This window comes from Exophiala bonariae (assembly GCF_035927105.1).
Source record: "Exophiala bonariae strain CCFEE 5792 chromosome Unknown scaffold_21, whole genome shotgun sequence".
Taxonomy (NCBI): Eukaryota; Fungi; Ascomycota; class Eurotiomycetes; order Chaetothyriales; family Herpotrichiellaceae; genus Exophiala; species Exophiala bonariae.
Window position 1 is genome coordinate 668957 of NW_027042496.1, and position 13817 is coordinate 682773.

Below are 13817 nucleotides of genomic sequence, written 5' to 3' on the forward strand. Positions count from 1 at the left end.
TAGTTTTGGGATATCGTGAACAATGCTGCTTAACTGAGCTCCAACTTTTGCCCGATAATCTCTTCAGATAACTGCCAAAGCCTCGCTGCTTTGCTCTCATCTGCTGCCCAAGCTGGGGGAGTTGAAACGAGACAATCCTGCAAGAATAATGCAGTCTCGGGGCTGAGCTTTGGATCCAGTGCCGCCACCATCGTCGTAGAAGTTCCTTGGTCGATAGTCTTCATGAAACCCAGCGCTTTTACCTGCTCAGCGTCGAATGGAAGGGCTTTCACTCCCCTGGTTCCCACGGTGCCAGGATGGACAGCATACGACTGAATGCCATAGCGCTTGCTCAGGAGCTTATTGAGATGAAGCGCGAGCAGTGTATTAGCTGATTTGCTTGCTCCATAGGAAATCCACATGTGATAGCCGTCCGTCGGTGTGGCCCCCGTTTGCTTGGCGAGTTCCCAGTTTGGCTGTTCATCTTCGGGAAGAGGTTTTCGTTCGAAGTTATAGTCGCTGAATCGAACTGGGCTAACAAACATGGCTCCACTAGTGAGGATAATGATACGCGTTTCACCGGCAGTACTGGCTTGGGCCGCTTTCCGAATCTTTGGAAATAATTCTACAATCAAGAGAAAATGCCCAATGTGGTTCACACCGAATGATAGTTCGAGGCCGTCTTCAGTGAAGGTGTGCTCTTTTACAAGAGCCATCGCAGCATTGGCTATGAGAAAATCAATGCGAGGGATTGAGTCATCGTCGAGGATCTCCTTTGCGGCACGGCGAATGGATTTAAAAGACGCCAAGTCCATATCCAGAGAGCGGAACCCAGTTGATGGGTATTCAGACGCAAGGCTCTTTTGTAGGGCCGAGAGACGTTCTCCGTCGCGACCAGTGATTATAACGGTGGATGCACCGCCATGAGCAAACGCGCGGGCCGTCTGCTCACCCAGAGTATCCACTGATGCGCCCGTAACTAAGGCTATCTTCCCTTTGATCCTGGATGAAAAAAGCTCAGCAACATGGAAAGCGCTGGTCTTGGCGCCGAAAGTCGGATTGCTTGTCATTTTGCACAGGTAAATCCTTCTTTGATGTCTCTTGCTGGTTCTTCGCGAAGTCTTAAAATGAAATAGTGCCGACAACAAAAGACTGGCTTCAAGAGTGAAAATGGTAAACCCATTACGGTGGTGGGCTCGACGGGAGTAATATATTGGAATTCCGGTGTACCGTCCTTCCCACCACTTAGGTATCCTGTACTTGGCGTTAGTCCCTCACACCAATCTGGAGAAAGCGGCATTACATTAAGTCCGGGTGGAGAAATGGTAGGTGGATAGGTGAAGGGGTGGGTGTGGTGGGTCAATGTTAGCAAGAAACTGCTGCAGCAGCGCTTTTACGTTTTGCACTGCAAGCGACGACCAAAGGCTTGACGCATGTGGACAGCAGGCCAGCGAAGCTCTCCCCTGGATAGGCATCTTAAAAGTAGGTAGATCAGATACTCTGTGTCAAACTGCCCTCACATTCCCTGCACTATAGCTGACGCTGCGTTTGACGGGCACCATATTGAGCAAAATTTTGTTGCAGATTAATAATATTGCCACTGCACCTCTCCACTGTCTTTGGGTCTGCTTGTCAATAATTTTATTCCCTTTCTATGTGTCAGCTTCATATAGTCATAGTGCAGAGCCTTTTGTAACGATGTGTACATCATGTCCATAAGTCCTGAGAACAAGTACCTGCGATGTCCGGAACATGATGAGAGACGATGCTGTCTACGTCAGCTGGGATACTTATAAGTCTATACTTGGGCTTGGTCTTAAGCATCGCTGAGCCCACGTTAAAAAGAGCATTTTTATGGTAGATAGCTACTTTTTATGTCACAGAACCGTTCATCTCCTGAATAAGTACTTCCTTTTTTTTGGGACAAGAGCTAGTATGTTTTGCGCAGAGTGTGGAACTAAATCATATTGCGACACTGTCTGGTGGTACCTTGAGAGTCACGCTACGTTTTAGAAAACACAAGAAAATGAAAGGAGTTTTTGGGATCCCACAACAAAGGCATAGTTGATAGCCATTGCACCTTGTCGTATATTGATGACTAAGATTGAGACCTACCTACTCTGCTTTGTCACTTAGTCGTGAAGAACGGGGACCTAACGTTGGAATGATCTCCTTTCACCTGGAATATGACATACGACCCGAACTGTTGGCTGCCACAAAATAGGTTTGCCCACCTATCGAAAGCTTGTGGTCGCAGTCATAGAGGGACATTGCGTTTGCCCATCACAAACATCGAGGACCTTGCCACGGCTTGGTGCCGTGCCGCTTTATAACACTGATTCTGTAATATATCGTTCGACACTGTCTCTATGCTCTCATTGTCATACGTCATCGAGCTGACTTAAGGCCACGTATCGACCTTAGTCCACTTCCCTATTGATTTTCTCTGTTGGTCACCACCAGGATTGCCGGCTTCCTCAGCTAGCGTCCATATCTGCCTCGTTGGTTTTGCTGCATCCGACAAATGCAGAGCCTCGACCTGCTCTGGCGCAATGATGGCGACCCGGAAGTTCTTCCTTGCCAGGTTCTCTTCTGATAGGTGGCCAGCTGTCTGACCCAACGCCTCGCCTGATTGCTCATCCTTGCCTTGTAATAAAGGTTGTCGAGGGGGCGGATTCTTGAAAGAACCTCTCATCATAGGCGATAAGTTTTCAAAAATGTTCTCGATCTCCTGCCTCCAGGACCAATCTTTGTTCCTTTCCGTATAGTGAGATCCTTCCCTGATCCGCATAAAGCGGCTCACCTCGGATCTAACAGTGATAGCCTCGGAGTTCTGACGGTCGTCTTCACCCTCTATATCATCGGCCGCCATGATCCAACATTTTCCGCGCATTCGCCATTGTACTTTCGTATCCTTAAACCAAAATACTGCTTCAATTGGGCCACCGCCACCGGATCCTGAACGCGATTGAGCCAGATCGCCCTTTGCTTTGCCCGTCGCAAATACATCGTATACTTTACTCATTCGCGCATCTGTAACGAATACAGGGCAATCGGACTCGTAGATGTCAGGGTTCTTGGGTAGTTGGTTATGTTTATTTTTTGGCAGCGTACCCCAAAAGCCACGATACATGCACATCCGCGCACTAGGGAGGCCAGATGCGGTGACGGAGGCGATCGTGAATTCGGCGCTGGTACCGCCAGTCTTTATGAGGTGGTCCTCAAAGGTCTTCTTCCAGGGCGCGACGCTGATCTGGGTACAGTGCAACATAGTCAACGCGGTACGGAGGAGAGAATGGGTGGTTTTTGACCCAGCTAGGAAATGTCAAGGTTGTGCTCGGTGCACGTTCTGAGGGAGGACTTGAATGGACGACTTGTGTGGATTGTTTGCCCGGAAATGGTTACACGTCGAGGCACAACGCTTGGATACCGTTAGTGCTTTCTCTGGCTCTGAATGGAATGCAAATCAATTCTCTAGTTAAGCCGCCTCTCGGAGATGAGTGGAAAGGTCGATCAGAGACTACCTACTTTGGGTCGATATTGTGGGTATCTGCCCATGGCAACTCAATCACATAGGAAGTAGGTATTATTCTCGGATCGGGAGAGCCCCGCATTGTTTTGGACAAAGTGACGCTGCTTACACATTCAGCGTTATGCACTATATCACCGGAAGGGGCTCACCTCGCCGATGCAGAGTTGACGAAACCGTGCAATCGGAAATTTGAGGGTGGCGCAGAACTATCGGGTGGTGGGGCTTCCGGTCACAGTTGGCCATACTATTTTATTTCGCTTTGCATGTCTGGCGTTCGTGTATTTCGAAGGAATGCCTGCCCGCGATAAGTACTGTCAGTGAGCATCGTTCTCTGTGAATTTTGTGAGAGTCTCGAAACCGGTATGTCTTGTCCAGATTGCTTTACTGGATCGGCAAGGAGCGGCAAGCCGAGCGGCAAGGAGCTTGAGGTTCACGGGTTGCCAACTTACGTAGTTGATCCCGAAGAAAGCTCACCAAAAGGGTTGATAGTGATCGTCCCCGACGTATTTGGCTGGAAGACGAACCACACGCGACTGAATGCCGACCAATATGCTCGACGGTTGGGTTATCGTGTTTTTGTGCCCAATATCATGACCGGTGAGCCTATTTCCCCAGCTTTTATGGTCTTTCGCTTCTTAAACACACGGTAACTAGAGCTTACAGTTCATATTGTATAGGCGATGGCGCTCCTTTGTGGCTGCTACCAATCATGAAGAATTTAATGGATACAAAGGGCATAACTAGATGGCTTTGGAAGCCGTAGGTGTATCCTACTCATCTTCCCACAGTCTGAGAAGGTTCCCTGGCCATACTAACACTATAATAGATGGTGGTTAATCCAAGCAGCTTATGGCTTGGTACCTTTTCAGCTTACAAACCCACCCCAAAAGTGCTACGAGGCATTGAAGCCCTGGCTAGACGATTTCCGCCTCGATGAAGGAAAGGATTTGAAGGTCGGGCTTGCCGGCTTTTGCTACGGTGGTTACGCTGCCACAAAGCTTGCGCAGGGAGAACTCGCCTCTAATGGGAAAACATTCATTGACGCAGCGTTTACCGCGCATCCTAGCTTTCTGCAAGTACCGAGTGATATTGAGAAGATCAAGCTGCCGTATAGTCTTTGCGTGGGAGATGCGGACTTTGCGCTCCCCAAAAAGGAGGTGGACAAGATAGTTGTTGCCTTTGACAACTTAAAGCATGTGCGCTCAGAGGTGGTGGTAATACCGGGCGCAAAACATGGCTTTGCCCTCCGCTATGATCAAAATGACAAGGCCGAGCAGGCTAGGGCTGATAAAGCTGAAGATCAGGTGGTGGAATGGTTCGCCAAATACCTGCAGTAGCTACTCCTCTACACAAACTTCTCGCTAACCCGAAGGACTTGAGTTTTCGGTTGTGGGCATAAAAGAAACACTTTCATCCTCACACCCCGCATCCTTTTCACTTGCACGCGTATTGGACCAAGGGTCTTGCTTTCAAGAGCTCTCTCGACCCGACCTGACTTGTCTCATGTGGTATTGTCGTGAAGAGCATTATAAGCCAAGGTGGCATTGTGTATACCGTCAACAATGCAACAAGCATAACCCGCCGGCTAAATTCAATCATTCGCCAGGAGGCTAGAGTGCTTTGTTTGTTTGGTAGTCCCACCCGGAGTACCGGTCCACAACCCCTAACAAATGCTTCTCCGAGGACGTGAGAGCTTTCGGCGAGGGGTGAATTGTATAGAGGCTTGCACTAAATGGAGTATCGAGCGTGCCTGAAGGACAAGACTTTCAACAGAGACAATCGCTCTCAGTAGGTGCCCCCTAACAGCAGGAATTAGGCATGTGACTAAGTATGTTTGCTCCTGAGCTAGGACACCTGATCGTATATCAGTTCAACCTCATCAGCAGTTGAAAGATAGTGTAGGATGAATCATGCCTATTACTAGCCATCTCTACTACTTAGACGAGATATTGTCTGAAATAGACCTAGGTACAAAACGTGAAAGCTAGATAACCGATGTCTGCTTGGTTCCCCCACGTCGGCGTGGAGACAGTGTATTCGGTGCAGAGCTCCAAAAGCTATCACCGGTCAATTGATCTTGGCCCTGCAGTGTGCGGACTGTCCTCAGTCACCTCGAGGACGGCATGCGCGCCACCCGCGTTCCAAGATACTTTGCGTATTGTTGAGCGGCTCGGCTTGCTGAACTTTCCGGCGCCATGAAATTGTGACAGAGGGTGTACTGGAAAGCACCAGCACCAGGTGCCAGAATTGTGCTCTGTGCATGATGGGAAACTATCACAATGCTCACGAATCCTACTATGTATAATGTCTTTGAATCATAAGTAGCACTACTCGCACCCACCTCTTTCACGTGATGTCCGACACATCCGTCTCGGAATCATTAAGTCGGGCCATTGCACCCACCGTCGCGGGGTGAATTACAGCACGGATGGTACTTTCCGTGGGGTCGGTCCAGTATTTATTGACTTGCAATCATTACAAGCTTATGTAGCGTTCCCCAACCTTGTCTGTCAAACAACCACTTTTAGATCTAACCACGTTACTTGAAATTATGGAAAACCCGAAGCCCTGGGAGGCTGCAGTCAATGCCGCCAGCCCTGTCGACACAAATTTCGGCCTTCGATCACCATGGGACAAATCTGTCAACCCTGCTGTCATGCACACCCCGATACGTTGGCAGGGATTCATCAAGGACCTGGAGATCGTCGGAGAGTTGCCCAAGCAAATCAAAGGGACTTTCTATCGTGTGGCGGCTGATCCTTTCTACCCCATGCACCCTGACAATTGGCTCCCTATTGAGGGTGATGGCAATGTGACAGCCTTTCGTTTTGCAGACGGTCAAGTCGACATGAAAGTACGATACGTCGAGACGGAGAGATTGAAGTTAGAGCGCCAGGCTGGTAAACGACTTTTTGGGCTGTATCGAAACCCATACTCTCATCATCCTTGCGTTCAGGCTGCCGTCGATTCTACAGCAAACACTAATCTTGTTCTTTGGGCCGGGAAACTGATCGCACTAAAGGAGGGCAACCTGCCGTACGAATTAGACCCAAATACTCTCGCCACTAGGGGTTATGATCCGTTTAAGGCACCAGACAACTCGAAAACCTTCACCGCGCATCCCAAAGTTGACCCATTCACCAATGAGCTCGTTGTCTTCGGGTTCGAGGCAAAGGGCCTAGCTACCACAGATGCTGTTATCTATACTCTTGATAAAAACGGCGTAACTAAAGATGTATCATGGGTTAAGTGCGATTGGCAGACTATGATACACGATTGTGTCGTCACCGAAAATTTCATCATCCTCTTATGTATGCCCTTTGAAGCGAATCTTCAACGCATGAAAGAAGGGAAACATCACTGGCGATGGCTGCCTGAGCACAAGTCCGCCTTCCTAGTCGCACCCCGAAGACCAGGCAAAAATCTACCACCGGGTTGGAAGATCGGCGAGTGGAGGACATACTACTGGGGAAATTGCATTACTATTCATTCCGCCGGCGGTTGGGAGGAAAATGGCAAGATATACCTTGAGACCAGCAGAATGAGAGGGATGAATCTCTTCGCCGCCTTCAACGGCCCCGAAGTTCCACCCTTCGATCCCACGAAGCCGCCCAATTTTACCTCCGACTTGCCCCTCTGGGAGATTGATCTTTCTCTGCCGGATGGAGCAACACTACCCGATCCCAGTATTACTGTGGGCCATCCAGCAGAGTTCATGCGCATCGATGAGCGGTTCCTGACACAGAAATATCAGTACGTGTTTGGTATTGCTATTTATCCTTTGGTCCCGCCAGGTCCTCTGGGATTCAATTGTTTCTTCAAACATGACCGAAAGACCGGCAAGAATGAATATTATTATCCAGGGGACCAGTGTTCCGTTGAGGAGCCCATCTTCATCCCACGTTCTAAGGATGCTCCTGAAGGGGACGGGTTCATTGTCGGTATGGTCGAGCACCAGGAGGCAGGCTATAGTGAGTTGGTTGTTCTGGACTCGAACAATTTTTCTCAGCCTGTCGCCCTTGTCAAGGCGCCGTTCCGCCTAATGAACCAAATTCATGGGAATTGGTGCGATATTGATGCCATTCCAGGAGACGGTGGTAGTAGCCTAGCCCCTGAATTTGAGTTCTCAAACGTCAAAGTTAGTGGCCAGGGTCTGCTTCCATTGTCTTAGGGGAGGGTAAATCGGCGTTAATTCTACTCAGCTATGAAGTAAACATCAGCGGGATTCACGAGCCTCCAAGTCCTTCAAAATGAAAATTGCAAGTGTGGTCCCGTTCTGCGCTAGTAAAATGAAAAGCGTTCCCTCGCCAGAGGATTTCGATGTTGCGAAATGTCGCCTGTAAAATTTTGGCTTTCTACCTGAAGCTCCTCGACGTAAGGGGAGGACTAGCAAGTGCATTCTTAACCCGTGATCAGACGAAGACATTTCTGCGCTGGCACTTTCATACCACATCATATTTTAGTTATTGATCGCAACCCAACAGATACAAATCAGCGGCCACAAATTCCACGAAGGCCAATCCTGAGCTACAGGGATATAAGTTGACACCAGAAAATCAACCATATCGAAATAGGCTTGTTTGTACTAGTCATTGGCGGTTGAACATCACCCTGATTTTAGTGGCGCAACGACGAACCACTGACGGTAGTTTTGGTGTTGACCACCAGCAAGCGTTCCCGTTTTGACACAGGGCGAACTTGAACCTTCTACTCTGTTTTCCTAGATGTCAACTTGGTATGCCACCTCTTTTCGGACAATCTTCTGACTTGCAAGGGCCAACAGAGATTGGAATGAATGAAATTGGAATCATGCATGGATAACTGGCACTGATAGTGAAGAGTGTTATGTACTGATCAGCTAATCGTGATGGAATCCGTTCAACTAGCGAGCGTTGGATTTTTCCACTTCAGTGATAGTGATCATCGACTGTATACTTAGGCATTGTCTACTCCATTGACATAGGAGTGGCTAAACGCAGCTAAACTTCGGTCCATTTCACAGATAAACTTAGATGAGCAGACCACCATGTATCCACTACCTCAATCACACATCAACGCTGCTGTTTCTTATTCAAGCAGATGCTGCAGCCTCTTTTGTTGGTGCCACTTTATTCTCTACAAGCGGAGAGTCGACATGCATGTTGAATGCAGCCTTAGGGTTGATCACAAAACAACTGGCTGTTCCAACTAATCAGCAAGTTTCTATCCATTTCCGGAGCACAAGAAAACTTACCTATCAAACCGACAACTGCCAGTATTATTGCCGTAATATGCGGAGCCTGAAACGACTTGATATATCCCTGCTGTAGGCCTGAGACTCCAGCGGCGATCACATCTGGACTAACTCCAGGAATTTGCATCAAACTCTTGCTGTCGCTGCTTAACAAAGCTTGAATGAAAGCAGGAAGATCTTTGGGCGCCAGACCTAATGGTAAGACAGCATTGGCGATATACCGTGGGAGATACTTGGTGGTTTGCGAATTGAACATTGACACAAAGATGGGAACACCAATTGAAGCACCGAACGCTCTGATGCAGATGATCATACCACTGGCAAGTGACAAGAATTCTTGAGGGGCGCCGAAATGTGCCACAACAACGCATACTGTGTATCCAATACCTGTACCCAAGCCAACAAAAATAGGTGCCACCCACATTAAGGCAGTCTTCCCAGGTTCAACAGCCAACAATAGTCCTAGTCAAATCGTATCAGCTTGCCCTAACTCTCTAGTATATTCTGATCAGGGACTTACCAAAGAATAATGCAACGAACACATATGATATTACCAATGGGGTCCGCATGTCCCGTTTAGTGGGAATGTACCAGACAATCACAGCTAGTGCAAAGAACATCGAGAATAGGCTAACAGACCAGTGAAGTGCGATCTGGTTTGCGTCACTTGTGAACAGGATCGCTACCTCCATTGGGTAGTAGACGTTTGCAACAAAATACACCAAGCCTTCTATCCCGACACAGATGAGGGCGATTGCTAAGTTCCGGTCGCTTTTGAATGCTCCATGGTGGAACAAGCCATCTTTCTTGAGCTTGGTCTGGTGAATAACAAGTGCGATCAAAATCGCTGATCCGATGAGAAACGGTCCGAGAACGTGAGCGTCTCGCCACGGGTAAGGATTGTTAGCCCAGGTTAATCCCATGACAAACAGGACAACTCCAATCGTTAGAGAGATAATTGCGGTCCAGTCCAGCATCCCCAACTTTGCTCTTGTGGTGAGAGAAACCTCTTCCGGCCTTTGGGGTGGGTTGTACATGAACGTGGTCACTGTGGCTGCGAAGGCCAAAAAGCCAGTCTCCATATACCAGATGATTCGCCATCCTTCACCGAAAGCTTCGGCAAGTGCATTACCTCCAAGCAGAGCTAGGACTCCTCCAGACGCTAGACCGAGGTTGACGAAGGCCTGTCCAAGTACACGATAACGTCTGGGTAGAATCTCGGATGCAACAGTAAAAGTAAGCGGTTGAGCTGCCAGGACCATGGATGCCAAAGTCGTCCCTAGAATGGCTATGTTCATCGATTGGGCCCTAGACACGATGATTGCGCCTACCATGCCTATGGAACAGGATGCCACGATAAACCATTTTCGACCCCAGTAGTCGGCAGCCTGAGAGAATGCAGGACCGAAAGACATGTTGACGATCGAAACTCCGGATGAAAGCCAGCTGACTTTGGAGATACCTCCAATATCCCTGGCCATGACTTGTCCGAGCTGATAGAATTAGTTTTGTATAAATTAACGGGGCAAGGATGGAAGCTACCAAGCCTGCGGAAAGGATGACGATCATCTGTGCGAATGAAACAGTTGCTAAAGCCTGTAGGGGAATCAGTTTCCTGTTTTTGCTGATCAAATTTAGGGAGGACGTTACAAAGAGGACCATGATGGTCTTGAAATTCATGCCATCATAATTGTCGACATCAGTACTAACGACACTCTCAATCTGTTCATCATTGGATACTTGGTCTTTGTTGAGAACCTCAGTACGAGCTGCTTCCTTCTCCGGCATCTTGCTCATGGGAGACATGATCGAACTGCGTGCCTTTCGATTTCGTTGAAAGAGTGGTGAAGCCGGAGCTTGCAGACTGATGGTGACCACCAAAAAAATCTTAGCAGCATTCGTTGCGGGTCAATTGGAACTTATGTGTCCGATGTCTCGCGGCCGCTCCTTGCCAGGGTGGCAATGCGGTCAGGGGGTAGATTGGCGACATCTAAGGGCCTTCCCCGGATATTGGTTCGGTGGGGTATCCCAAGCACCTACCCCCGCTTTCCTTAGCGCCAAAAATTCTTCTTCACTCCTTTTTTTGGCACGGAAACTGCTCTGAGCATCGGCGCAAGTAGTCAATTTTGTATGCAAGAAGTGGGTGTCGAGCCTTTTGTAATCGTCACATGACATCGACGTCGTAAAGTGAGGGACTTGGTTTAGCTTCGTCTCGGCGTTTCTCCATCTGAACTCGGGACACCAGTGCTAGGTCAGTTGTTGGATATTGCCCAGTGGTGCGCCTAAACCCGTTCTCGGCTGCCTCGAACTCGTTGGGCACCCAAGCGATGTCAGGTTATTGAGGTCGGTAAAGCGAGCCTCCCAGACGAAGGCTTGATATCGTTCAACGGAAGAAGATATCAAGCTTGTGACAAGACTTTTGTAGAAATGGGTTTCGGAAACTTCCCTGATGAAAAATGGTCAAATGGTGGTTAGTCTTATGGCATGGACTGGCAAGTACTTCCGTTACGATGGTATATATCTTGTTGTCGGATCTAGTTTCCTAGAAGGATACGACCGTTATTCAGGCTATACAGTTGCAAACCCTTCAATTCAGACTTCTACTTGCTAGCGACCAGCCGAAAGAGAAAGTACACAGTTTCGCGCTTGGCCGGTATCAATTCAATCCTTGAGTATTGCGAAGTCGCGGGTTGCGACTAGTGAGAAAGTTGGGCGTCGAGTGCCAGAGCCGCCAAGGATTTTCTGATCGCAGTGACGAATAGCTCAATTGTTACATTGTCCAATCCCGATGCGCGGGTTAGAGGCATTCGCCCCGAGACGTGCAAGGACTGCCTGGGTAGGGGGTGCGCTGACAATCATGGCGGGTTCCTCGAATACAATTCCCGGTTTTGGCATCAAATGATGATCAGTCTTCATTGTCAATCAGGACGTCAGAAGAGCAGGGTTGACACCATGACTCACCTGTACAGAACCGAATTCGGCCGACGATGGCGGCGTCCCAATACTTCGGATCTCGCTTTAGCCGTTCCCGAGATTCTAGATCCAGGATCCAGAAGATGGTAAGGTCCCCCACGGCTATAGCCATCTAATGCGAAGTCATCTGGTGCACATGGCGAGTCCGGGGAGTCTGGGGAGTCCGGGGAGTTGGGTGCACCGGTGGGTGCGGTGGTTGCGGTGGGCGCGGTGGATGTTGTGGGTGCGGTGGATTGAGTGGTTGCGGTGGGTGTGGTGGGCTCCCGTTACCCGGCAAGAATTGGCAACCATTCCCTGGATCCATTCGAGGATAGTCTGTCCCGTGGAAAGTAAGGTACGAAGTACGGAGTAGTGGTCTTGGAGTCCTACCTAATCTGAAATGGGCTGTTACCTGATAACAGCGACCCGGTTTTCAACTAGTTCATAGCAGGATGGTCTGTCATAATTCGACAAGGATTGGTCTCATACTCCGTATGTCAAGGTCAAGGATAAACAGATATTATATCCCTTTCAGACTCGTTGCAGGACATCACATCGTAGTCCTCAGCCCAGCATGCTGGCCGAGGCCAAACTCAGCCTCTGCGTAGGTATTCCGCGCCGAGTTGTCCATTTTGCCTTCTGAGGCTTCATAAGAGAGCGGAGCATAGCCAACACCATCATTCTTTGACGTACGAGTAGACCCAGTGCCTGCATGACCCATTCGTGCTATAGTCCATTATTGCGAGTGCAGCTGTGGCCTTGCGAATTGACCTGAGTAGTGCAGGCGTAGTCGATCATAAATCTTCGCTTGTTGTGTCAGGAGTCAGACAGGCGCCTCACCTCATCATTGCCGACATCAAATTACACAATTCTTTCACCGCAACCTCCAGGAATGAACATATCTAGCATGCCTAAATCCCCTTACATTCTCTTTACTCTCATCGGCATATGAGTGATTAGGATCATCTTGACCTCCTCTAGTTAAAACACCTTGCGCGGAAGCCAGTGACTTAGCTTCCTCAAGGGAGACGCAACCTCGACTGGCCTTGTCCCCTCCCACCAGCAGCCCAGAGAATCCTTACATTTCGCACAATAATACTGGTCTGACGGGCTGGTTCCAAGACGTGTTAAACCTTGTTTGTCACTCGGTGGGTACTGGTCTTGGAGAATAACTGATCCATTAAAAATCACGAGAACCACCGCTTCTGGTGAACCAATCAAGGAGCGTATTCAGTTCCCGCACTTATCGCTTCGCGCCATTAATGGCACTCCTCTAGAAAGTTGAGCTCACCTGGAATTGGAAAGTCCGAGTTTCCACTCAGTTATGCTCAAGCAAGGCTATCAAATTAGCCCGCAATAACGGCCTCGATCGTGGTCGAGTTTTGTTGAACAGAGGCGTAACCTCTTCAACTCTTGGGGTTCACAAGTAGCTAGTGCTGCCGCCCAGATTACCTGTCTCAATATTTTCTCGCGGCACTCCTTTCTTAGTAGAAGACAACCATCTCATACTCGAATGGAGGGAGGACGCGAGAAAAAACGAGCACCCCGGGCGTGCCATACTTGTAGGCGGTATGTGATCCATTTTCAGTGGTGACTTTGCCCCTCAGATAGTCACGCTGTTGTCTGGAGCGCAACTTGGGGTTTAAGCTGATGATGCCTGGTCAAATCTAGTAAGAAGGTACGATGCTCGGGCGAGAGGCCCATTTGCGCCTTTTGCTCTCGTTTTCATCAACCTTGTACTTGGGACGACGAGAAAGCGAATTTGAAGCCCGCATTGGCCGCAGGCCCTAACGAACTCACCTTCACTGTCGCCGGTGCTCTGTTTGAGTCGTGCCTCAGTCGCCTAGATGGTGGTGGTACATCGATTCGGTTCCCCTCACTACCCAAGCCAAGCCACGCACCAGCGACGACAAAGAAACGACGTGGTCCTCATCTAGCTGTCTCTACGGACCATGTCGACTCACCGGAAGCTGGGTTTTCATCACTCCCGGACCCGGAGGTGTTTCGAGCTCTAATGGACGTTTATTTTGAGCGATGTCATAACCAACCTTACGCCTATAAATATCCGGCCGTGTGCGGGTGACCCGTACACATATAAAATGGTGCCAAGAAATGAACTTG

At 49.1% G+C, this 13817-nt stretch overlaps 5 protein-coding genes across 5 annotated transcripts; 2 read left to right on the forward strand and 3 right to left on the reverse strand.

Moving 5' to 3' along the window:
• Positions 1-29: 29 nt before the first annotated feature.
• Positions 30-1049, reverse strand: LTR84_005811 (uncharacterized protein; the record flags this gene model as incomplete). The annotated part of the gene is made up of 1 exon (XM_064849375.1): positions 30-1049. One exon carries the CDS (start codon positions 1047-1049, stop codon positions 30-32), a length of 1020 nt encoding a protein of 339 aa, XP_064704078.1.
• Positions 1050-2380: 1331 nt separating this feature from the next.
• LTR84_005812 (uncharacterized protein) lies at positions 2381-3250 on the reverse strand (the record flags this gene model as incomplete). Its single annotated transcript, XM_064849376.1, has 1 exon — positions 2381-3250. The coding sequence occupies one exon, from the start codon at positions 3248-3250 to the stop codon at positions 2381-2383; it is 870 nt and encodes a 289-aa protein (XP_064704079.1).
• An 851-nt stretch (positions 3251-4101) lies between these two features.
• On the forward strand, positions 4102-4848 carry LTR84_005813 (uncharacterized protein; the record flags this gene model as incomplete). The annotated part of the gene is made up of 2 exons (XM_064849377.1): positions 4102-4108; positions 4358-4848. The coding sequence occupies 2 exons, from the start codon at positions 4102-4104 to the stop codon at positions 4846-4848; spliced, it is 498 nt and encodes a 165-aa protein (XP_064704080.1).
• Positions 4849-6062: 1214 nt separating this feature from the next.
• On the forward strand, positions 6063-7682 carry LTR84_005814 (uncharacterized protein; the record flags this gene model as incomplete). The annotated part of the gene is made up of 1 exon (XM_064849378.1): positions 6063-7682. One exon carries the CDS (start codon positions 6063-6065, stop codon positions 7680-7682), a length of 1620 nt encoding a protein of 539 aa, XP_064704081.1.
• A 900-nt stretch (positions 7683-8582) lies between these two features.
• Positions 8583-10313, reverse strand: LTR84_005815 (uncharacterized protein; the record flags this gene model as incomplete). The annotated part of the gene is made up of 4 exons (XM_064849379.1): positions 8583-8689; positions 8745-9206; positions 9265-10237; positions 10308-10313. 4 exons carry the CDS (start codon positions 10311-10313, stop codon positions 8583-8585), a joined length of 1548 nt encoding a protein of 515 aa, XP_064704082.1.
• Positions 10314-13817: the final 3504 nt, after the last annotated feature.